The 22446-nt window shown below is 50.1% G+C and overlaps 1 protein-coding gene across 1 annotated transcript in view; it reads left to right on the plus strand.

Annotated features, from left to right (window-relative positions):
* TNR (tenascin R) overlaps positions 1–22446 on the plus strand; it is a 79231-nt gene that overhangs the window by 42369 nt on the left and 14416 nt on the right. Inside the window, exons 2-14 of the mRNA XM_021546032.3 lie at positions 4010–4565; positions 7206–7682; positions 8114–8377; positions 9219–9334; positions 11733–11883; positions 14451–14720; positions 16316–16501; positions 19118–19207; positions 19320–19583; positions 20236–20505; positions 20616–20735; positions 21236–21379; positions 22028–22147. Coding sequence (XP_021401707.2) covers positions 4070–4565; positions 7206–7682; positions 8114–8377; positions 9219–9334; positions 11733–11883; positions 14451–14720; positions 16316–16501; positions 19118–19207; positions 19320–19583; positions 20236–20505; positions 20616–20735; positions 21236–21379; positions 22028–22147 — 2968 coding nt within the window. The 5' untranslated portion in view covers positions 4010–4069. The remainder of the gene's footprint in view (positions 1–4009; positions 4566–7205; positions 7683–8113; positions 8378–9218; positions 9335–11732; positions 11884–14450; positions 14721–16315; positions 16502–19117; positions 19208–19319; positions 19584–20235; positions 20506–20615; positions 20736–21235; positions 21380–22027; positions 22148–22446) is intronic.

Below are 22446 nucleotides of genomic sequence, written 5' to 3' on the forward strand. Positions count from 1 at the left end.
AGAGCTGGGATCCTGAGCTTGCAATCCAATCCACATCAGTTTTCCAGCTGTGTGATCACCTTGGAATGACAAGTCTGTGGCTGGGAAGCCAACCAGGGACACCATGGAGCTGAATTTCCTTCCCAATGCACCCAAGAGGAAAGCTGCCATAGCATGGAGCAGGCACCATCTGAAATAAACACTTGGTTTTGGCAGCCTTGAAAACCATCCATCAGCCGGTGGTTGTGGCTTGTGGAAAACCTGCAAGACACTTTCCAACATAAAAATCTAAATAATGCACTCAGAGGCTTCCCACATCACCATACCCTGGGGTCACTCCCACCATTAACAGCAGTGGGAGCAAATCCACCACAGAGGTCCAGCTCCTGCCAGATGTGCTCCAGCAGGGAACATCACAGCTCCAATCCCTAATGGTTCAGGCACTGCTGGCTGTTAGCAAAGACCTGCTTGCTTCTGCCATGCCGAGGAAGCAGGCAGCAAACTCTGTTTCTTGGTGGTTTGTTGGTCAGCATTGAGGAAGAGCAGGGGCATGAACTCCAAATAAATCTGATTTTCCAGCTGGGCATCTGCACCAAACAGCAGAGCTTGGGGTTTACCTGGTGCTCAGAAAAAGGTGTGCAGTAACTATACATATATATATATCTATATATACATATACATATATATATATATATATATATACACCCACATATCCATCTCCTTGTGCTCTGGGTAGATTAAAAGGTTTCTCACACACACACACAAAAAAAAAAGTTCACTTCGTTTTCACATCTTTAGTGACTTCAAAAACATTTTAATACACAATATATGGCTGAAGAAACAAATATTTTCCTTTCTCATGCATCTTCCCAAGCAACATTTGACTTTTTTTTGAGCAAAGCAATTCATCAAAACTGCCAAGAAAATAGAAATATTGTTGGACCATCCAAATATTAAACTATCCCCACAAAATGCCACAGATAAAACTGCTGGCATCATACTCATTGTGCAGACCTGATGTCTCTGCACCCATCCTGGAAAAGGTCAGTTTGCATTTGCTACATTCTCATTGCTAAATTATAAAAAAAGGGCTGCAGATGCTGCATTTTGGGGGGATGCTGTTCTCCCCACCCCCAAACCACTGCCACACCATTAATGACTTTCTCAGCACAGCTGCTCTGAGCATCCACACACACAGGTTTCCTTTTGCATTCATCCTCATAAAGCTGCTCACACAGATACAGCCCATCAGCAAAATGTAAAAATAACTGAAAAGATATAATTAGTGTGGATGCGCTGTGGATTTAATAGGGTTTTTATATTTCTTCCTTTGCTGGCCCATAAGGCACAAATCCTGGATGGAGAGAGGCTGATTGGGAGGGAAAGAGAGAGCTTTGCTGTGGTATATGTTTGGCAAAACCCTCAAATATTTTTCTCAGTTTTCTATTGCCTGTATTTTTTATTGAGCACCACAGAGAAATTGCAGCAGATTGATTCTTTCACAGCTCCCCAAAGTTGAAATGCTTTGGAGCCAAAAGCTCAATGCCTGCCAAACTTCATAATTAACTGCAATAATGCTTTAATTTGAACTTTAATTCAAACACCCATGTTTTAGAAGGATTGTAGGAAAAAAAAAAGAGCAAAACAAACCAAAGGTAACCAGTTCTGGTAAAATATAGAAGCAACCCCAAGTTTGTGCTGTGCCAGAGGCAACTGGAGATCAGCTGTCCTGTCCTGGTCACACAGAAGCTATTCTGGGATGGAGAGGCATTGTCCCAGTCCAGCAGGAAGTGAAGGAGAAGGACATTGACATCAGACACCAGGAAAGGGACAGGCTCACAGCTGCCTTCACTGCCCTGCCAGGGCAGGTTTCCCAAGGCCACCTCTAGGGATGAAGGGATCAAAGCCATCAGAAAGGCCACCAGCTGGGACTTGGGGACAATAAAGGTGTAATTAAAAAAAAAAGACTAAAAGCGACCTAGGTAAATTTGCTCTAACGCAACAAATTTTACACATTAAATGACACAGAAATTGGCTTATTTTCCTTGTGAAAGGGGAATGAAAAATATACAGTCCTGGATCTGTTCCCCCAGTCAGTGGTTTTTAATGGCTCTGTCACTGCAGTGTAAGCTGGACTGGGAAGCATCAGGAAAATGAGGAACCCAAAGGAGGAATGTTCATGCAACTTCTCTTCCCAGGTAGACATGACTCAAGCTGTCAGACTGCTCATGCAGCCCCAGAGCTCTCCCAGCCCACCCTGGCTGAGCTCCTGTGAAGGGTCCTTTAGGGAAAAGAAAACTGTTGACATGAGGAGCAGGAGATAGAGTGGGACCAGATAGGAAATGGAGATGACAGAGCTCAGGAATGCATTCATGAATTTGGCAGGGCTTCGGAGCTGTCAGCCCAAGCCTCTGGGAAAAAGCTGAGGATTAATAGGGATGCCTGGCCTGCTGTAGGTTGGAGGACACCAAAGAGCATCCACCTGCCCTGTGGGTCAGCCTGAACCATGGTGACTTTTCACCATTTCACAACCAAGAGCCCAACCAGTGATATTACAAGAAATTTTAGCATCATGCCCGAGGGATGCCAATGTTCCCACAGCATCATGCCCTGCCTAAGGGGCAGGAGGGGAATGCTGTGACTGCTCAGAACCTGGGCAGCTGTAATGAATGCCCTGATAAAGAGATTGAGATCAATAAAGCTGGCAGTTCCTACAGCAGATGAATGGCTTTCGGTCTGTGGGTTACAGCACCGTTAACTGCCCAACCACCCAGCTCGCTGTCATTAGCGAGCAATCGCTGCGTGTATCTGCTCTCCCTCCTTCATCCACCATCCATCTCCCACTCCCTCATTCCTGCACCCACACAGAACCCTTCTCCTCCCACCCAGTTGTGCTCACAAACAGGCTCAGATGTCTCTCTTGAGGCAAGCTGGATCTGCAGAGGGGGAAAGGAAGGATTTAATTTCCCCGTGCCTGAACTGTTCCTGTAAATCCAAAGTTTTCCTCGGAAGCACTGGCCTGGCTCAGAGCAGCTGGCCCATGGCCACAATTACTTCCACTCTGAGCACATACAAAAAGCCAAGTGAGAGGCCAGGGAGGGGTGATGTGAGCACCAAGGAGTCAGTCAAAGGCAGCCGATGTTCATTAGTCCCTGTGCCTTCCCCTGTCACGGCTGCCCCATTATGCAGGGACAGGGAGTCTCTCCATGGGCCAGCCAGGCCACCCAGGAGCCAGCAGAGAGCCCAGAAGGGAGAGGAGGACTTGAGGGAGTCAGGGTCTGAGAATGCAGCTCCAAGTTGGCACTTACAGAGCCGTCTTCTGTGAGCATGGTGAGAGCCATCCCATTGCAGAGTTATTTCCATTTTTCTAGCTTTTCCTAAAACTAGGGGGAAAAAAAAAAAAAAAAAAGAAAAAAAAAAAGAAAAAAAAAAAGAGAGCCTACCAAAGGAGTTCTACGTGTTGTTCCAGGAGAGAAACCAGCAAACATATATTTTCATTCAGCAGAAGGGTAATGGGGGAGGCAGGGATGCTCCCCAGGAAGTTGGAGAGAAGCTCCAGAGCATGAGGGCCTTTAGAAGGAAGAGATAGCAATGGCTCAAGGTTTGGCAGAGGGTGGCAAAGTGAGATGTGCTAAGTGGCCTAGAGATGATGTCGTGATAGTACCAAATTAATTGTTTCTTAAATAAAAAAGCAATTACAAGAAGAATCTGTCTATATCCCTGCTAAGGGCTATGACAAGGTCTTCCCACCAGCCATGGGGTCCATTCAGGGTTGATTTAGGCTCCACCAATGTTGCAGCTGGGACAGCCACGATACACAGAGCATCACCATACAATTTCAGAAAGCCCATACAGAGCCACTCCCAATTACCCTAAATTGTGTCCCTACACACCAAAGCCAGCAGGATTGCATATGGGTCCAGTTGGCCCCATGTGTGTCTCAATAACAGCCAAGAAGGATTTACCTCTCTGTGCTGAGCATAGTTTTGAGGCTAACACCAGCCACACACTTTTGCTTCTGTCTTCTCAGGTCCTCCCCATTCTTGGCTGACCAAGACTGTCTTGGAAGGCTCTTCTCTCTCCCAGGAAAATGGGGACTGACGGTGAAAACCCAGTCCTGAGGAGTGTGGTCATCAGCTTCAGCTTGCTCCTGCTGGGCGCTGTCCTCAAGCCCTTCGAGTGCCGTCTGGAGATGACGGCAGAGCCGGCCGAGAGGACAGCGGTGGATGAGGCAGGTGGCCTCGCCAACTGCAGCCCACCTATCAAAGAGCAGCCCATGGTCTTCCACCACATCTACAACATCAACATCCCCGTGGACAGCTGCTGCTCATCCGTGTTCAAGTCTTCGGCCGAGGAGGTGAGTTCAGAAGACGAGCGGCTGGCAGAGTACACGGAGCAGACCTCCGACAGCGAGAGCCAGGTCACCTTCACCCACAGGATAAACATGCCCAAGCAGGCCTGCAAGTGCTCCACCTCCCTCCCATCCCTGCAGGAGCTGCTGAGCAGGATTGAGATGCTGGAGAGGGAGGTCTCCATCCTCCGGGACCAATGCACCTCCAATTGCTGCCAAGAAAATGCAGCCACAGGTAGTAATGCCATCCTGTTAGCTCTTGCTGGGGACTGAGGGCTTGAGCGAAAGGCAGGAGAAATAATGCAAAACCTGATGGTGCCACTCAGAGCAGTGACAGAGGAAAACCAATGTTCACCCACCATGGGGCTGTGGCTTTAGTGAAAAAGCTTAATTTAAGTCCTCTCAGCCAGGAAAACCCCCGGGAGGGCTTTGGTCACTTGAGTGCCTGTGCCACACTTGCTGCAAAAACTCTGTAATGGAGAGAGAGCTGAAACCCTTTACAGATGGAGTTACAGCTGGGTAGGGGCGAGCAGGGGGATCTCCCAACTCTGCAGTCCTCACAACACTCTTAGACATGTGCCACTGCCTGTGGGACAGGGAGCAGAGATGCTGCTGATGCTCTCCTAAGCTGTCCCTGGGCTGAAGGCAGGGCCATCGGAGCTGGCAATAAGCCCTTTCATCTTCTCTGCAGGGGGAGTGAACATATCTGAAAAGCTGAGTTAAAAAAAAAAAAAAAGAATTTAAAAATACATTAAATAAGCAAAAACCTAAAAAAAAAAAAAAAAAAGGCACAATACCATCAACATTATATTTCACCTGAATAATAATATGTGCTTTTGTGGAGACCTCCAAGAGGTCCCCCTAGGGTTACTCCATTAAAGGCAGCTCCTCGTTCCACCTCAGCTGGTTCTCAGGGTCAGGAAAGCAGCACTCAGCTGAAATGAGATGGGTCAGGAAGGTTTGAGCTAGCAGCTGCATTTCCATGGTCCAGGAGCCAGCATACTGATAGTTTTTCTTGTCTCAAAGGGCATCCATCCCAACTGCAGCCCAGCCCTGCTTGTGGCTTCAGCACACCGGGTTCTCCTTGCAAGGAGAACAACACAGAGCATCTTTCAAGGGGAAAAACTGCTTTTCACACCAAGAACAGCAGCAGAAAGGAACAGAAATTAAAACCAACCCTTTTACCCCCAATAGTCACTGTATTTTTAATTTTAAAGTTTTGCAGCTATTAGAGGATTTTTCCAGTGGTACCCCAACACCTCTGTGTGTAGGACACATTAAAATGAAATAGGTGTAATCAATCCTGAGGTCAAGAGTTCCAACAAAGGTGTGTTGGTCAGGGAGGGAGAAACAGGGATTGACAGACAGCAGGGTGGCTTGGGCTGGCATCTATCCTGTGGCCAGTGGAAGTCAATGTGTTTCCAGATACGGCTTCAGTCCACACCCCTCGCAAGGCTACATCCATCAGCTGCATTAATAACTAAGACAAAACAGGAAACACCAGTCTGTGCAAAGTGAGGGTTAAAATCACGTAGGAAATGCTGTGGGGAAAACCTGTTTTAAAGGAATTAATTTGAAACTCTGATGGGCCTATTTGGGTTACTTGCAATATGCATAGACAGTCCCATTAAATATTCATTGCTTGGTGGAGTCTCCACTCCCATCACAGATGTGCTGAGCTAAAACTGGAGTAATTTCATTTATTTTTACCAGAGTTGCTTTCAATTCACTGCACTGCAAAGGAATCAGGATCCCTACCCCACCACCCAAGGCAATTTCCCTGAGGAAAGCCTCTTTTCTCCAGCACACTTACAAGCATCCTCTCTCATCTTTTGATAACTGAACTAGAGGTTGACATCTGAAGAGATCCTGACTGGCATTCCCAGTATTTGCAGTTTGGATGGGAATTGTCCTGCAAAGTAACCCAAATGTGTCTGTCTGGCACAGCATGTAACTGAGCTGCTTTAACGTGTGCATCTGCTACATCTCCCACTGGAAAAGCTGCTCAGAAAGGTCAGCTAGGATGGAAAATTTAGCTGGGGACAGAGTCCTGGGGCTTGGGGGTCTTCAGGGTGCAAAGGTTTCCCACAGTTTGGAGGAAACACAGAAAGGGTTTCTGTTCTTCCTTGGTTCACATGAGGAAAAGCAGTACAAATCAGCAAGGAAAAGTTAGCCTGCCTGGGATAAACGCTTTGCTGGAGCAATGGCTCTGTTTCAGGGCAAAACAGGGGAGCATTAGCAGTGTCAGTGACTGGTGCCTTCATCCCCATCATCCCTCCTCACCCCAGAGCATCCTGTGCAAGGCTGCCAGGTGAAGAGGGGGCAGAAGTGCTGGCCCCAGAGCCCATGTGCCATCCGTGCTTTTCCACAACCTCAGCGTGCCCAAAGCCAACAGTTCTGGCTTAATCAGGTTCACCAGGATAGGGATGAAGATGATGCCTTTGGGTACATACCTACTTCGTGTAGGAGAGAGAGAAAGCAGCTGGGCATCTCTCATCTATAAAAAGGAGAAGTGGGCAGATGTGAGAGCAGAGGAGTCATGGCTGGTGCAGAGGGTTTGGCCAGAAAAGAGTTTTTTCTCAGTAAGAGGTCTAGGGAAGTTCCTATCAGCCGAGTGCTGAGCTGGAGAGAAACCACAGGGAGCACCCGCACCACCACAAGGCTGACGGCACCCAGAGTATGGGGGCCACTGCTCCCTAGGGAAAGACCCCACCAATTTTCCCCTTTCAGCCCTAAAGCCACCAGTTCGCCAGAGCTGGGCATGCTCAGCGGCAGAGCCATTCCCCCCTTGCCCCACACCTGACCCGAGAGCAAAACCCACCTTTTCCCACCTCCCACCCGGTGGCTTCTGACCCTCGCTCCTGCATCCTTGCAGGGCAGCTGGATTACATCCCGCAGTGCAGCGGCCACGGGAATTTCAGCCTGGAGTCGTGCAGCTGCGTGTGCACGGAGGGCTGGGCGGGCAGCAACTGCTCGGAGCCGCGCTGCCCCGGCGGCTGCTCCAGCCGCGGCGTGTGCCTGGAGGGCCAATGCATCTGCGACAGCGACTACGGGGGCGAGGACTGCTCCCAGCTCCGCTGCCCCGCCGGCTGCGGCTCCCGCGGGCTCTGCGTGGACGGCGAGTGCGTGTGCGAGGAGGGATTCGCCGGGGAGGACTGCTCGCAGCTGCGCTGCCCCCGCGACTGCTCGGGCCGCGGCCGCTGCGTGAACGGCACCTGCGAGTGCCCCGAGGGCTTCGGCGGCGAGGACTGCGGCTGGCCGCGCTGCCCCAGCGCCTGCAGCGGCCGCGGCGTGTGCCGCGATGGGCTCTGCGTCTGCCAGCGCGGCTACGGCGGGCAGGACTGCTCGGCAGGTAGAGCGGGGCGTGTGGCGGGAGAGCCGGGCTTGAGCGCGTAAGCGAGGGGTTCCAGGTGCCCAGAGTCCCGTGGGAGCGCCGTGAAGCTCGGGAGAAATCTATGCCCGGCAGAGAGCATCACTTAGGGCACACCGAGGCCACACAGTGTGGCTAACTCCCTGTTATCCCTGTCCCCAAAGACACCGTGGACAAAAGTTTGGGAGGTGAGCGAAAAGCTAGTGAGGTTCATCCCAACGTGGGGGTTAAACCCTTAGTGCAACACGTTCTCCTGAGCCTTTACCTGCTATAGGTGCTCAGACAGCCACAGCTAGCACATAACCCCCAGCCCGTGCTCATGGTCCACCAGCAGAGCTACACACCCTCCCACAGGAGTGGAGGAATAAGCCACGCACACCTGACACTCTCCGTCCCTCTGCCCTTCCCACCAGTGTCTCCTCCCGAGAACCTGCGGGTGACGGGGATCAGCGACAGCTCCATCGAGCTGGCTTGGGACGGCCCCGGGGAAGCCACCGAGTACGTGGTCTCCTACCAACCCGCGGTGCCAGGGGGCACCCAGCTCCAGCAGAGGGTGCCTGGGGACTGGAGCAGCATCACCATCACGGACCTGGAGCCAGGTGTTGCCTACAATGTCAGCATCTATGCAGTCATCAGTGACGTCTTCAGCATCCCCGTCACTTCCAAGGTGATGACTAGTAAGTATCCTACTGCACTTGTCGCTTGCTACCCGTGTATCCTGAGGGGATACTCAAGCTGGCTCACTTTTGCCATAAAAACCTTCTAGCAGCAGAAAGTCAAGCCTTGAAAAAGAAAAAAAGAAGAAAAAGAAAAAAATTGTATCTGTATAGGGATATAGGAAAGGAGGAAATATGTCCATCCTCTTCAGAAAGATGGACAGAAAGTTTGGATGAAAACCTGGATGTCTAAAAAGAAGAAAAAGCTTCCAGAGTTTGATTGAAGCCCCCAAAATGTGGCCCAAAACATTACACTTTTTTCCTCAGAGAAAATACTACGATATAACACAATATACAATACTACAATACTACAATGTAACACGGAAGTCTCAGGTTCTCCTCCCACTCCTGAGCAGATGATTCCCTGTGATGACTTCCCATGATATGGGGGATAGTGTAGCAAGAGGGAATGCTGCTGTGCATCAGGAGAAACACAATCCTGATCATGTCCGTGATGCACAGAGGAAAACAGGAGTATCAAGCTGTAATGCCAAACTTCACAGAGGTTTCTTGGAGACTAAGGATACAGAGGGCAGGGGGAAAGCAGAAACTCTCCACACCCCCCTTTGCACCCCCAGCATTAACACAGCAGTGCAGAGGGATGCCTCAGTGTCCATAGGTCCAGACATTTCCCTCTTTTCCCTCCAACCCACATGGAGCGGGGAAAAATGAATTTTGCTAGCAGTTACCAAAAGTTTCCCTGTTTTTGTTGCCCAGATAACAAAATCCCCACAGGGAGCACGGTGGGTACAACATGTGCACACCCACCCTGCTCTGCTCACCACCCCCCACTCCCTTCCAGACCTCGCCACGCCGCAGGGGCTGAAGTTCAAGACCATCACAGAGACAACAGCAGAGGTGCAGTGGGAGCCCTTCTCCTTCCCCTTCGACGGCTGGGAGATCAGCTTCATTCCCAAGGTACTGCTGCCACACCCATGGCGCTGCAGGGTGTTCCTGGTCACCCTGACAGCAACCCGTGAGTGGATGCTAAATCAGTTTCCAATTACCCCCTTCCCAAAATACCCAGCCTGTGTTTGCCATTTCTGTGCTGTGTATCAGACTCCTCAGCCACTCCCAGCCTGCATTTCCCCGTTAGTTTTTGTGTCAAGGCATGCATGTCCTTAAAGAAATGTCCCCCAAAAAATCCAGTGATGGGAAAAAGACCCTTCCAGCCTCACTGCCTTTTGTTGTTGCACCCTCTTTTTCCTTTCCATCTCCTTTGCAATGACTCTTTCTTCTCCTCCTTGCCCTGCTATCTACACTAAGCTCCCCAAAGCAGCCTGGATCAAAGCAAGCAGCTGCTGGCTCTCAGACAACAACCTTCAGCATCCCCGAGTCACACGCATGGTTCATTCCTGCCACGGAATTTTAATCGCAGTGACGAGCAGGTAGAAATCGTGCCAGAAAAGATGAAAGGATAAAAATGTTGCCCTAAATACCCCATATTTTCCGTGCGCAGCAACAAAAATTGTACATCAAGTATTTAATCTGTATTCATAATTTCTACACCATTTAGCCATAAGTATAGCTTCAATTGTACATGGAGCCTCTTTATAAGAGTATTCAAGCCCCAGCAGTAAAAGAAATGCTGATTAAGGGCTCAATTATGATGTTTGCACTTGTAAAAAAACTGCACTGGAATCAAAGGCAGTGCTGGGCAATGGAGAACTGCAGAATTTGGCCCCAAAGTTTTAAATACTCTTAACTATGAAGTATCATTGCACAGCACAAAGCAAGAGCCCAATTGCCTTAAATAACTCAGTTCTCTCGTTTCCAAAGAGTTGCTGGAAGGTTATTGATGTGATGTCGGCTGCATTGTGTCAGAAGCTGAAGCTCATGTAATGCAGGTATAGACCCTGGGATAATTTGCAGTCACCATCAGGTGATCATTCAGGATTAAAGCTGAAAAATGCAGCAATATCAGAGAAAAGCTTTTGGTAGGAAAAAAATAGCTCTTTCAAACATTTCACTATTACTCAGGAATTAAGCTGAACAGCATCCCCCTGAAGCAAATAAATGCAAACCATTGGTTCTTTTTTCTGTTTTTAAGCTTAAGCTTAAAAATACATGGAAACATTTTGGGATTTAAAGGCAGATAAGGTGCAAAAGGATGGCTGTTTCTGGATGCAGGGTCTTGGGTAGGGAAGGGATGTAGCTCACTGAGCTTTAAAGTTCTCAAATTCATGAGTTAAGACATAGAGTCACAGTCATGTTCCTGCCCATCAGGTGCCAAAATTGGCCTCTTTTGAGTCTCCATCATTGGTTTTCCCCCTAAAATTAGGCAGAGAGTGCTGTGTCCTTTACTGCCCTGCAAGCAAGTCTTGCTTGGTACGTGCCAAAACATTGCCACACCTCAAACAACCCCAAAACCCATTCCCAAAGGTTAAAAACAACAGGGTTATAACTGCAGCATCACAACCTCTCTGAGAAAAATTGACCTCCCTGTCTTCCCAAAAACTGGGTGAGGAAATGCTAATTTGGTCCTCAGCAGCCTAACGAGGATGCTTGCAGCTTCCTGCAAAGCTCTTTCCACTCTCCTTCCATGGTCTGTGTGATGCTCTTACCCCCACAAAAGCTGGGTCAGGCAGGATTGCCCATCTGCTGCCTGCACTGGGGATGGGGTGGGAAAAAGACAAAGAGAAGACAGATTTAGCAAAGAAAATTAGGAAAGGTAAAATGGTAGCTGATGGCTAAAATGGAAGGTTTCCTGTTTAATGAGAAAAGCGATGAATATGAATTGAGAGTTTTGTGCAAAGATTTGTTTAGCATGTTATTAGTGAAGACAGCAGCAAGAAAAGATCCTTTGTCCAAGCACTGGCAGGAAAGGTGACATGTGCAGTTGTTTAAAGCCTTACAGTTTTTCAGGGAAAAACCACAAGGCATAAATGAGTGTACTAAAGATGGCTAAAAAGCAGGTGACAGCAAAATAAAGACCTCACAGCTTCATACCTATACATCAACAACAAAAGGCTCCTGGCACCTGAAGAGCAGGGAAAACATATCTAGCTTTGGTTTAACCATATTTCCTCTTCTGGAGAACAGCAGAGGCACAAATGGCAAAATACAGAAGCTGGGGAGGGAGGAGGGACGGGGAGGATTTTGCAGCTCAACAACACGAGTACTCCACGCTCGGTGGGTGACTTCATCCCAGGTCTCTCCCTCCATGCTGGAGTGTGCCAAGGTGATGACGTGATTTGGGGATGCAGAGCGAGCTGTGGAAGGATGCAACATGGGGGGCACCTCCTCTTTGTGCATCAATGCCCCCCAAAACACCAGTTGGTGGCGGAGGGTTAATGCTTATTTCATTCCCTGACAGAATAATGAGGGTGGTGTGATTGCCCAGCTCCCCAGCACCGTCACCACCTTCAACCAGACGGGGCTGAAGCCAGGGGAGGAGTACACTGTCACCGTGGTGGCCCTGAAGGAACAAGCCAGAAGCCCCCCCACCTCCGACAGCGTCTCAACCCGTGAGTGAGCCTCACCTGGGGCAACACAACAGCGCCCAGGGCTTGGTCCCAAAAATAAAGTCCCATGGGCAGGAATGAAACTTGCAGCAAACATTACAGCAACAGCTTCTTCATGCAGTATTTTGTCTCTTTCTCCTAAATTGCCCCAAGTGCAGAAACTGTGGTGAGGTTAATTGGGTTGGGATGAAGACTCAGTTCTGCTTTTATTGTATATCTGGATAAATTATTCTTCTCTGCTAATATCACATTTTGGAGGATGGATGCCCTCAAGAAATATATCTACAAATGTATTACTTACTTATATATAACAGATCAAAACTACCACCTGCTTTTGTGCTACTAAATGCCCTCAACTCCCTCTTATTCAGGCAAATCAGGCAGCAGGGCAGGGAGCCAGGAGCAACAGCATGTCCCTTCCACACCAATTTGTTTGCCCACTCACTGGTCCATCCTGCAGACCAGAGGAAAATTCAGCTCTTTTTGCTGAAGGAGATGCAGTGATGAGCAGAGCTCATGGGGGAGAAGACGCTCTTCACACCAGATCTGTTGCAGTCTGCTTTGAAAGGCAGACAGACATCTCCTGGCTCCACCTGAGCTGTTCCAAGAGGAAACAGCACAGAAAGCTGCCGGAGGGTTGTAATAAGGTGCTGCTAATTGAGGCGGCGGTGAGAGCGAAGGGAGGGTCTCTCCACCGCAGCAGTCTGTGGCAGGTCTGAGCTCCCCAGCACAGCCCTCTCCTCCTGCTTTGCCTCCGCGTTCAGCTCGACGTGGCTTAACAGAGACATCTCCTGGTCAAGCCCGAAATTTCCTTTTCCTGGGAGGTCAGCAAAATTAGAAGCTGGTACCTCAAACTCAAGGGCTGACCTGTGCAGGTGGAGGGGTGGGCTCTCGGATCTGTGCTCCATAAAGGCATCCCTGTTCTGGCGTGTGTGCCTTCCTCTGCAGCACCCCCAGAGCTTTATCCCCACCACCCTTGCTCTTCCTCAACATCTTGTGCCAGGATCAGGCAGCAAAGACATGGTTTTATGCCACACAGCTAAGTAGATATGGATCACTGGATGACTGAACAACATGAAGCAGTTGGAGATTGAGGGTATGCATGACCTGGTCCTGGCCAAGCTGGACAGCCAGCTCCCACCTGAACATGGAGCTTCCCAGCTGTGCTCTTTTGTTTTTTGCCCCCAGACCTCACCTCACTACTACAAATTCCTCCTTGTTCTTTTCTAACCCTCTCTGCTCCGTCCCACCCCTGCCCACATGTTTGTCCCCCAGAACTCCCAACCCTGAGGTGCAGCATTCAGCAGATCCTTATTTTATACTGTCATTTTCCAAGATATGCTCTATCATAGGTATATGTATATATGGTATAGTCTAAATTACAGACCCAAAGTGGGCTTTTTCACCCACCTTGTGACCATCTAAGTGATAACACAGACTGCCCAGCAGTATCAGCACTGCCATGGTACAGGAGCGATGGCAAGGCTTGGCTCGCTCCATCCATCCATCCATCCATCCATCCATCCATCCAATGTAGTGATTAAGTTCTGCTAGACTCAAAGCATCCATCAGCCAGGTTTGAGCCCAGGATGTCCAAAGGTTGAGTGTTGGGGGATGTGGAGCAAGGAAGCTCCCAAATCTCTGGAAAAAAAAGAGAAGAAATGTCCAAAAAGGTCTTCCATTAGATCACTGGTATGAATTTAGCTAAAAACCTTTTATCTGAAAGGTTTTTTTTGAACACAAACCATAGCCCCACACCCAGCTAGTTATGAAGATTCACCAGAGCAGTTGCATTTTCTCCTCTCTTCCCACTGTCAAGACACCAACAGCTTTATGAGCTGATTCCTCAGTTTAAGGACAAACCAGGAGCTGGCACCAAAGCAGGAACATTTCTAGAGACACTCCTCAGTTCTCAACACTTGGATCTTGTCCTTAGCCCCACATTATTTAACACATTGTCAACACCTTTCAAAAGACATAATACTGTTGCTGATAAATTTTGCCAATGATGGAAAGTCTCAGAAAAGAGTAAATTGTGTAGAAGAACATCAATAAAAGTTGTTTGGATGGTTTGAAGAGTTGGGCACAAAGGAAAATTACGTGTTTTTCAATGCAAAAGTACTAATAGCTATCTAAGAGCAAAGAATGTGTGTTGCAGTTAGATATAGGAGTTTTATATAGTGGTAAATACCACCTTAAAAAGCCAAATAAGAGTTATTGCTGACAGCCAGCTCAAGAGAAGGGCATGAGTTGCATTATAGCTGTAATGGGTGTCAATGAGAGAGTTGCTGGGTCCTGCTTTGGTGTCCACAGAAAGTGGAGAGGGTTCAGGAAAGAGCCAGGAGATTGGGACAAGGGACTGGGAACCCATGAGGACCAAACCCCCTAAGTATCTTGGGGTCAGGATCATGTCTCTTGCCCATGCTGCCTCTCTCCCTCATGTCCAAATACTAATTCCAGCCACTCTGAAGATCAGGTTGAAATATCCCCGATGTCCCCAAAGCTTCCACCTTTCCCCATCCAACTCTCCCAAAATAACAGGTGCCCGTTTCCCCCCTGCTCCCCCACAGTCATCGACGGCCCGACGCAGATCCTGGTGCGGGATGTCTCCGACACGGTGGCCTTCGTGGAGTGGACCCCGCCGCGCGCCAAGGTGGACGCCATCCTGCTGAAGTACGGGCTGGCGGACGGGGAGGGCGGCAGGACCACCTTCCGCCTGCAGCCCCCCCTCAGCCAGTACTCCCTGCAGGCCCTGCGCCCCGGCGCCCGCTACCACCTCGCCGTCAGCGCCCTGCGGGGTGCCAACGAGAGCCGGCCGGCCTTTGCCCAGTTCACCACAGGTAGCTAGCTGGCCTTGCCGGGAGAACTGCTGGGAATTCTTGAGCCTCTGGCAAGCGTGGGAAGATGGCTTGCTGCAGGCTGCAGATGGGCTGTCCTGCAGCTAGGATGTAGCCAGACAAAAAACTCGGGGGGTTTTGCATCTGGGGTTTAGCGATACCTCTTTTTCTCCTGGCACAAGTGGGCTGGGGTTTAATGTGGTGTGCTAGGAGGAAGACATGGTAACACCTGAATGCAGGTGCCTTGCATCCTGTCACGGAGCAAGGCAGAGCAGATTATTCAGCCCATCCTAAAATACACCCCCTAAAACTGCCCTCTGCCCTCACTAAACCACTAGACACTAAATCTCTAGTGCAAAAGGTCCTCTCTATGCCCTGTGCCCCACAGGGGTGCTCATATAGTCCCCAGGGCAGTCCAGGTGATCCCAGATGCCAGTGGCGAGGCATGGATGGACTCAACCCCCCATATTTCAATGATAAACCCCAAGCCAATCCCATCTTGGCCATGTCTTGCTGCAGCACCAAGGCTGAAGCTGCCTGGGACACACATCCCCACCAGCTCCAGTGCCCATTCAGACCCACAGCTTAGAACTCTAGAACTCAGTAGTTTAAGAGCAGCCACAGCTCAATGCACAATTCTCAAAAGCACCAAAATGCTCAGCACAGGTCTGAGTTCAAGGGGACACTCGCTCCCACTCAGCATCAAGAGCCAAGGCAGGTGCCCTGACCAAGGAATCAGCAATCAAAGCAGCTGAAACCAGCACATCCAGAAACATGGTTATTTTATATCTTCTCTGAACACCCTAACTGGTCAGTAAAACTTTAATTAATGTTACACCTGCAGATAGCTAAGGGATTTAATTTACCGTGCTATAAAGGAGGAGTCAGAGCATGTATTTCCATGCTGGTTTATGGTATATAAATTATTTGTCATGTACATTACTGCTGGATATGAGGTTCCTACTGTAATAACTGTGGTACGTGAATTGTGTGTGTATATATATCTATAGAGAAATATTTCAGATTAGATGCTTACCCCAACTGATTTGCTGCATTGCCCTTCCTTGCTTTATTTCTAAAAGGCAACATAAAAATACACCCCCAAACTCAGATCCGTCATTGTTACCCACTGTCTGCTGGTGCCCAGCCCCAGCTGTTGCTCACTGGAGGGGTTTATTGTGCAAACCAGAGCAGATTCAGTACACAGCCTAAGCAGCACCAATAAGCAAACCATTTGGGCAATGTCTGAGTGTGAATGAGCCTGTAAAGATGCTCAAGGTTTTCTTCTAAGAGCAGTTCAGGCCAATACATGGCTACTACAGAGCCCTTTTTCTCACAGTGCCTCAGTTTCTTTACTCTAATACCATGGAACTAGCTGCCAAACCAACTTACTGAGGATGCTGCGAGTGCCCAGCATCTGCGTCACCCTCCTGGGTGACATCTCACAGCCTGTGCTGAGCAGGAGGTGAGAGTGTTCCAGCCCTTCCTGGCGGGACATGCTCTGGGGAGGAGGGACCTCCTGGATGTCCCACCCAGGATCCGTGGCAGGGCTGTGTCCCCAGCGGTGAGACAGAGCCTCTCTCCCTTGTGTTGTGCAGAGATCGATGCCCCCAAGAACCTGCGGGTGGGCTCGCGGAGCCCCGCCAGCCTTGAGCTCGCCTGGGACAACAGCGAGGCCGAGGCGCACAGCTACAGGGTGGTCTACAGCACCCTGGCCGGGGAGCACTACCACGAGGTCCTGGTGCCACGCGACACCGGCCCCACCACCCGGGCCACCCTCGCAGGTATGCCTGCACCCACGCGCCCTTCCTCCCCCTCATCCTCCTCCTCTCAGGCAATGGAGAACCCAAATCAGCGCCAAGACGCAGTTGCACTGGTGCTGGGATGCGTTTGACGTTGTTTTGGAGTTTACTGGAGAGAAGGTTTTCCTTGGGATAGAGCTCATTTTCCCCGTGTGGGTTTGGGTACACCTCCAGCAAGGATTTGTCCAGGTGGAAAGTAGAGCTGGCAAGGAGCAAAGTGAGAAATGGGAAGAAGTCTGTTCAGGCTGATCTACAGGAAAATATTATTTCACCCTTCTCTTTTTTGTTTGTGCCATGGGTGATGAGGCCCCGTGGGCAGCGATGTGGAGCGAGGCTGCCCAAGTTTTTTGCCTTTTTCCAAATTGGCTTTAAAGCAGACCCAAATCTAGAGATTTGAGCAAGTCATTTAAGTAGTACATTATTCAGGCCAGCATAGGGGCTGCAAGCACCACCCACCTCCCACTGCCAGGAAAGCCCCAAACACCTTATGCAGCAACACAGCAAAGCACCATGTGAGATGTGATTTCCTTTTTGACTAGAACTGCTTACCTCATGGATTTGCTGCTCCGGTGGCACATTTTGAGCAAAGAAAAGAATCATATGCAAAAATGTTCTCTCATTCATCTTGAAGTTCTTCAGTATGGAAGGACACCAGGTTCTTCCATGTTGACTCTCTGCCTCCCCAGGACCTTCAAGGGCTCAGGAATCTGCCATATGAAATTATAGGAGAAAGGTCAGTGGGAAAGCCAAAAGTTAAGTTACAGGCACAGCAGCAGAGTCACAAGAAAGGCTGGAGAGCATCAAGGCAATTAGAACAGTTATCTTGAAAAAAGTGGAATGCAGAAAGAAGAAAAACATCAGGGCTGGTTTCTTCTGTGCTCTTGATGAGGATGTGTGGGGAGAAGCAAGATGAGATCAGAGAGTCAGTGCTGGACTCCTGCTAGCTTTCCTTTAGGACATTTATTGGCTTTCTAGGTGAGAAGAAGCATTAAAAATGGGCCAAATCCCCTTCCCTGGGCAGAGGCACAAGAGTGACACACACTGAGATGATATCCATGGCTTGACTTGAGTTTGCCTTGAAATATATGGCAAGAGCCTGAAGTCTTTTGTTTTTCTCAATAAAACTAAAAAAGCTGACAAGGCTCTTCCTGACTCATGTAAGGCTGCAAGAAACCCAACCAGAGAAAGCTGCAGAGACGCAGATTCTTAAGTCATTTGTAGAGAGTGATTTTTTATATAGCACCTCCATCATCACACAAGTGTATTGCTCCCAGTCCCCAGTATATCATAAACAAACCAATTAAAAAAAAAAAAAAAAAAAACAAACCCACAACCTAGTCATAGCAGAAAATAATGAAAAAATGTGCAGAGTAGTCATATCCTGCATTCTTGTTGGATGTTATACAAAACCCACTGGGTTTTTTTTCCAGTCACCCGCGACCTGGTGGGATCCATGGTATGAAAGCAACCAGCAATTCTTTCAGCCAATCTCATCTACCAGCAGGACAAGCAGTGAGGAATGGCACTGAGCAGAATTTATCAAAGATTTACACTTAAAAGTGCAGCAAAAAAAAAGCCTGGCCCTGGTCCATAGTCTCTATTAAAAATCAGCATTTGCACAGAAATAACCATAATTTTGCTCATCCCAAAAGAGCTGGGAGAGAAAAGGTTTATATCCCCCTGCTCATTTATTCCTTCTCTTTCCCTTCTGCCAGGCTCTTCTTTCCAGAATACTTCTGACACTTACTGAGCAGGGCCAAGGGGGTCCATCTTCTCCCCATCCCCAAGACTGCACTGTACCAAGAGAAAAGCAGGGGAGGAGAGTGTCCCTCTCTCTTGACCTCTTGGGAAAGGTTTTGGTGGCTCCAGGGGATGCTGCCCCTGGGTGAGGCACAGTGAGGCTGAGCTGGAGAGTTGATGTCTTTTTCTTACTTTGTATGAAAGATCATGAAGCACAGGGAAGAGGGGAATAAAGCCACCAGCAACCAAGCAGAAGTGACAGGCAGAGGCAAGAGATATTCCATGGAGATAAAGCAGTGCAAGATGCAAGGAGCTGGATGAGCTCAATTCCCAAGTTCCTTGAGGGAGGCACCTCAGGATATGTCCACCCCAAGGAACAGGGCTTGATTCAGCTCCCAGAAAGACTGCACCTTTCCCAGATAATGTGCATTTCATTTATTCTGCATAATTTATTTCTCTCCAAGACACCAGCCTTGTGACAATATTTTATGTTACATCAGTTTGGAAAAAAATATAGCTACTTTATCGTTCCCATCTCAGCTCACACACACAGAAGCTTCTGTCTCACCACCAGCAATTGCAACAGACCTCAGCAACAACTTTTAAAAATGGCTTGTTTCTGAGCTAAAATAACCCAAATTCCCTGTCCAAAGGCAGGGCTCTTTGAAAAGACTCAGCTCTTCTGCAATGTGTAGAAGAACTGCTGACCTGTGGGAGAGCTGCTAACCCCAGGGATGCCCTGGAGGATTTTTCTGTGCCCCCACCAGTGGAGGTGGAAGCAGGGGTCACACACACCCTGAGGTCACCCTGCCAGGTGCTGCTCTCAAACCTCATTGTGCTCTTTGCACTCCCTGGCAGATCTGGTGCCGGGAACGGAGTATGGCATCGGGATTTCAGCCGTGATGGACAGCCAGCAGAGTGTGCCAGCCACCATGAATGCCAGGACGGGTGAGTTTGGCCCCACTGCCTGCTCCAAGCACAGCTGGCTCCTATGGCTCAGATGCCCCCATAGGACAGTCTGTGCATGGGGACAAAGCTCTGCACCAACCCTCTCCCACAGAGCTTGACAGCCCCCGGGACCTCCTGGTGACAGCCTCCACTGAGACGTCCATCTCACTGGCTTGGACCAAAGCCACGGGTCCCATCGACCACTACCGCATCACCTTCACCCCTGCCTCAGGAATGGCCTCTGAAGTGACAGTGTCCCGGGACGAGTCACAGCTCACCCTCTCAGAGCTGGAGCCTGGGACAGAGTACACCATCTCCATCATCGCTGAGAGGGGACGGCAGCAGAGTCTGGAGGCCACCGTGGATGCCTTCACAGGTACAGAAACACAAGCTGAGATGGGGCAAGGGCACAAGATGCTGTGAAGGGCACAAGAACAACTGTTCTCTTGTTGGCATCTCTGCCAGCCCAGTGCATCCCTGGCACCAAAACCCTTGAGGTGGTGATGGGGATGAGAGCTAGGGCCAATGTGTCCACAGAGGAGCAGTTGACCTCAAAAGGAGGATGGCCCTACCAAGGTGGTGGCACAATCCCTTTGGCCAGCAGCACTGAACACGCTTGCTTTGCTGGACAAGACAGAATTGGGGAAAACAGACAGCCCTCTGCTGTCCTCTGTGGTCAGGGTGGCCTGTGTGGCCATAAGAAGAAGCAATGAAGCCTTGGGGGACATCACAAGGACCTCTGGCTGAAAAATCTGCAGTCATGAAGTGCAGGCAAAATATACCATCTGCAGTGGGACAGTTCCATCACCCACCATATGGGTCTGGGATGGAGGATGTTTGCAGGTGGAGCTGAGAAAAGCACCATTTTCCCCCTCCTGGATCTGCTGGTTGATCCCAGATCAATGGAGAGCCCAAATCTTCAGCTTTGCCACCTCTTTTAAGTATTTCCCATAAAAGCACTGGGAAAAGTGGGGAGGTAAGGATCTGCAGGATCTGTTGGGGTTACATCTCTCCTCTCCATCTTCCAGGTGTTCGGCCCATCTCACAGCTGCACTTCTCCCAGCTGACATCCTCCAGTGTGAATGTCACATGGAGTGACCCATCCCCACCAGCAGACCGCCTCATCCTCACCTACAGCCCCCGGGATGAGGAGGAGGAGGCGCAGCAGGTCACACTCGATGGCACCCGCAGGCACACCAGCCTGACGGGCTTGCAGCCATCCACCGAGTACCTGGTGTCCCTGGTGGCCGTGCACGGCACCATCAGCTCCGAGCCTGTCGTGGGCTCCATCACAACAGGTACCACGGCACACCCCCCACCAGGCACGGGACAGCGCCGGGGAGGGCGGGCAGGGGCACGGGAGGTGGACCTGCCTCCCACAGCTTTTCTTTGTGCTCCATCTCACCAGGGATTGATGCACCAAAGGACCTCAGGGTGGGCAACGTCACCCAGGAGTCCATGATGGTCTACTGGAGTGCTCCTATTGCTGCCTTCGACCACTACAGGATATCCTACCGTGCTGCCGAAGGTAACGGGCCAGACCACTCCTGTTCATGCCCTGAGCTCACAGCTGCCAACCCTCCCTCCATCTGCTGGCCCGAGCAAGCCACTAGGTCATCCTCACCCAGGCAGCATCTCAGTGCCTTGGGCAAAGCAACCACTGACTGGAATTGGCTCCATGGCACAGGGATGAGGATGGGAAGGGACCACTGCAGCCGCTTGGCACAGAGGGGCACACAGAATGGCTGCCAGCAGTGTGCCCTCTCTAGAGATGGTTAAATTCAGGGCTCAATCCTGAAATTGAAGCTCCCTCATCTGTTTTGACTACCCAATCTCCCTCAGCCCTAATTTCATCGATGATGCTGAAAGGGCCAGGCCAGCAGAGTGATGGGCACACAGGAGTGCACCTGCAGGCACGAAACCCAGTTACCTCCAGTGCCTTGTGGAACTGTCCTCCCCTCCCAAGCCCCTCCTGAGCCCCAGGGGTGGGGCCAGCCGTGATCAAAGCTCTTGGCTCCATCTCTGCAGGAAGGACAGAGAGCATGGCCATCTCCAGGGATGCCACCGAGTACACCCTCCAGGACCTGCAGCCTGCCACCAAGTACGAGATTGGGGTGAAGAGCGTGCGGGGCCGGGAGGAGAGTGAGCTGGCCTCCATCACTGCGTACACAGGTGGGAAGGAGCTCTTGGTGGGCAGGGAACAATCAAACAGTGTCAGGTCCAGCCCTGCCCAGGGCTGGCTGTCCCAGCTTGCACTAATATTGGGGTGACTGAGAGCAAGCTGGACCTCACACCAGCCAGATGCAAGCTGGAGATGATAAAGCAGGGCTCACAAGGGCTCAGTGTGGGCTTTTGAAGTATGTCTCAGCAAAGTTTATCCAAAATATGCATGGGTAGTCATGGGTAAAAGTGATAAGCCTGTGTACCAGGCACAGTGAAGCCAGAAACATGATGCTGGGCAATCATGACAACCTTTCCTAAACAGAGTACAGATTTCCAGAAATAATCCCTAGGGAAGCCCTGTCACAAACAGCATCTGCTGCAAGAACAAAACCTTCTGCTATCCCCAGACTCCTCAAAGCCTAAAGAAACCTCAAAGCCAGACTGGGCATCTAGAAAAGAGTGGAAGAGCAGCCCAGGTAGCAGAGTAACACAAGCTACGACATCTCTGCATTGCAGCTTGGGCAGCACTAACTCCTGTGCAGGCGTATGTGTCTGGGCAGCAGGGCAGGACATAGAGCGACATGCCACAAAAAGCCCTTCCAGTTCATAGTCCAGTCTCCTAGTGCCTCTGACTCTCTGGATCTCTCCCCTGTGCAGCCATGGATGTCCCCCTGGGGGTCACAGCCACCAACATCACTCCCACTGAGGCACTGCTGCAGTGGAACCCACCGCTGTCGGAGGTGGAAAGCTACGTCCTCATCCTTACACGTCGTGCAGGTACAGCAGGGCGCTCTTTCACCTCACCTCAACTTCTCTCCCATCCCAAAGCCCAGGGCTCAGCGGGAGCCCTTCTCAGAGGGAGTAGGGAAGGAGCCCTTGCCTTGGGTTTTATAGGGATTGTGGGAAAAATTAGACCACCCTTCAGGCTGAACTACACCTCAGAGCACCACTACTCCTCAGTTGCTGCACAGTACCTTATGGTGTTTCAGCAATAGAACTGCTTTTTTCATGGGGTCATATCCAGACACACATTTTGGAGAACCACCTTGAATATCTACCCTTATTCATCCCTTTTT

Source organism: Lonchura striata, chromosome 9 (genome assembly GCF_046129695.1).
Source record: "Lonchura striata isolate bLonStr1 chromosome 9, bLonStr1.mat, whole genome shotgun sequence".
Lineage (NCBI taxonomy): Eukaryota > Metazoa > Chordata > Aves > Passeriformes > Estrildidae > Lonchura > Lonchura striata.